At 56.1% G+C, this 2,377-nt stretch overlaps 1 protein-coding gene across 1 annotated transcript; it reads right to left on the bottom strand.

Annotated features, from left to right (window-relative positions):
* Window positions 1–778: 778 nt before the first annotated feature.
* NGA_0727900 (uncharacterized protein) lies at window positions 779–2,335 on the bottom strand (the record flags this gene model as incomplete). Its single annotated transcript, XM_005852325.1, has 5 exons — window positions 2,216–2,335; window positions 1,941–2,033; window positions 1,621–1,681; window positions 1,186–1,286; window positions 779–868 (listed from the first exon to the last, which is right to left on the bottom strand). Exons 1-5 carry the CDS (start codon window positions 2,324–2,326, stop codon window positions 779–781), a joined length of 456 nt encoding a protein of 151 aa, XP_005852387.1. The 5' UTR covers window positions 2,327–2,335.
* Window positions 2,336–2,377: the final 42 nt, after the last annotated feature.

Below are 2,377 nucleotides of genomic sequence, written 5' to 3'. Positions count from 1 at the left end.
CCCCCCTTGCCATTCCAGTATCGAAGACAACGTCGACGACGCCCACGATAACGTGACGCGGACTCGGGATTATCTCCTCGGGGTTTACAGTCGCCTCTCCAGTAACGGTCCTTTGATTTTCAAATCCTTCCTCCTCCTCCTCTCCTTCGTGATTCTTTTCGTGCTCTTCGTCGCATAAGAGGGAGGGAGGGAGGGAGGGAGGAAGGGAGGGAGGGAGAGAGGGAAGCATGACGAAACCAAAGAAAAGCAGTCAACTGTATTGTCAGGAGCAGGACGTGTTGTTGCAGTATTCGTGTGTTATAATTTATGGATTGATTGAGACCTGCCATCGAGCCTTATAATATCCCACTCTCAGGAGAGCTCGAGCCGACAGGATTCATAACCTGGCGTTCCCTTATATCAGCGACCCTCCATGCACATCACACCCCTCTTCTCAGGATTCATAACTTGGCGTTCTCTTCGATCATTGGTCATACACATGATGGAAGCCTTAAAGTTGTTTCCGCTTCCATCATCGACCCTCCATGCACATCACACCCCGCCCCCGCCGGCAATCGATGTCTGGTGTAGCCGCTTGACTTGCGGTGGCACCACGTTGCTCATACTCTCTGTTTCTTCGATTCTCAGTCCTTCTTCTTTGCGTTTTTCCCGTCCTTCTCCAACGTCCCGCGCGCGGTTCCTTCCATAGAGGGGTCGACTCAGTCCCCGCCAAGCCAAAGGAAAAGACCTTCAGACCCCCCACATCCTACCCGTCCCTGTCCGGGTCCACACGAAGGGGTCATTCGACGTCGATAATGGGCTGCATCCCTTCGTAGGGCGCACAGTCGTGGTGGAGGCGCAAGAAGTCGTTGGTATATTCACAGGTTACCTGCGGGGAGAAAAAACGAGAAGAGCGGTGAGGGGAAGGAAATGCTTACGGGCGGAGTCAGAGTCCAAGAATGTCTGAGCTCCTCGGGGTTTGGGATGGGTAAGAAGGGACGCATGCCTCTGTGGGAGGGAAGGGAAGACGATCGCCCCCCCCCCCGCCCCGTCCTGGCGACCCTCTTATCTCTGGAGGGGGGAATACAATGCCCAGATCATACACATATATCGACGGGAGCAAGAGGGCGGGGCGGGCATCACACGAAAATGTGGGACAAAGGGTAAGGGAGATCGATACCCGCGTCCGCCCCTCCTCCGACGCACCTTGGCCGTTAACGCCTTGCGGGCCCAGAGTTTATTCTTGGTTTGCCCCAAGTGCTTGAGTTTGGCTCGTTCTCCAGGGTAGCTGAGGTCCCGACGGTGGCCTGGAGGATAATGGGGGGGAGGGTAAGGGGCAAGGAGACGTTAATCGGAGGGATGAGGGGCGGACGCTCACAGGTGGTTGCAACATTACTGAGGGATAGAAGGCGTGGGTGTCTGTAACGGAGCCCCGATATATATATATAATTATGTATATATGTATGGGGGGTCAGACATGATCCACATGCATGCACTGTCTGTTCTAACCGACACATGGCAGGAAAATCACCGAGATTGAAGGCCCTCCACGCCTCTCCTCCTCCCTTACAGCCCTCTTCGCTTGCTACCTCCCCCTCCCCCTCCCCCGCCCCCTCCTTTCCTCTCCCCTCTCAGCCTTACTCTCATTGCTATATCTCAGGTCCAAGTTCAAAATCCGAAGCCTCAATCCTTTCTCGCGGGCCTGGGGGGGCAAGGGAGGGAGAAAAGACCGATGAAACACGTCTAGAAGGTATGGGAAGGACGGGATCTCATCCCTCCCACTCGGGGAAAGCGCGTGCATGCGTTTGGCAGAGAATAACGAGGATGGTTATGAAAGGCTTTGGAGGCGCTCCGACCCAACCCCCGGTACACGATGGTGGGTACCTCTTCCATCATCACCAAGGTGAAGGACAAACGTCATCGCCCTTCCCCGAAGGTACCTCTTCCATCATATCACCTACCTGCGCTTTCTCCTGCAACCAGAGCCCGGCGGTGGGGAAAAAGGACTCGTCGGGGATCCCGGTGGTCTTCAACGAGAGTAACAGTTTCTGGACCTGGAGTAACGGAGAAGCAACGGAAATTCGAATTTTTGAACCAGACCGTCTTTGCGACCAGACCGCAGGGCTGGTCCTGGATCCTCTCCGAGCAAATTTTTCCTTTGACGTGCTTCCATTTCTCGTCAACCTCCCTCCCTCTCCCCCGCCCTCCCGCCCGCCCTCCCTCCCTCCTTGCCCACCTGGGGATCAACAACCACCTCGTACAGCAGAGTCCAGTGCACAATGTGCCACTGGCTACCTCCCGCGATGTGACCGAAGCCCTCCCTTTCCCGCCACTTCCCTGAGGGCATGTCCGCCTGGGAAGGGGAAGGGAGGGAGTAAGGGAGGGAGGGAGGGAGGGA

This window comes from Nannochloropsis gaditana, assembly GCF_000240725.1.
Source record: "Nannochloropsis gaditana CCMP526 unplaced genomic scaffold scaffold1410, whole genome shotgun sequence".
NCBI classification, from domain to species: domain Eukaryota; class Eustigmatophyceae; order Eustigmatales; family Monodopsidaceae; genus Microchloropsis; species Microchloropsis gaditana.
The sequence above is the reverse complement of the archived record's forward strand: the minus strand, read 5'-3'. Positions and strand labels throughout refer to the sequence as shown.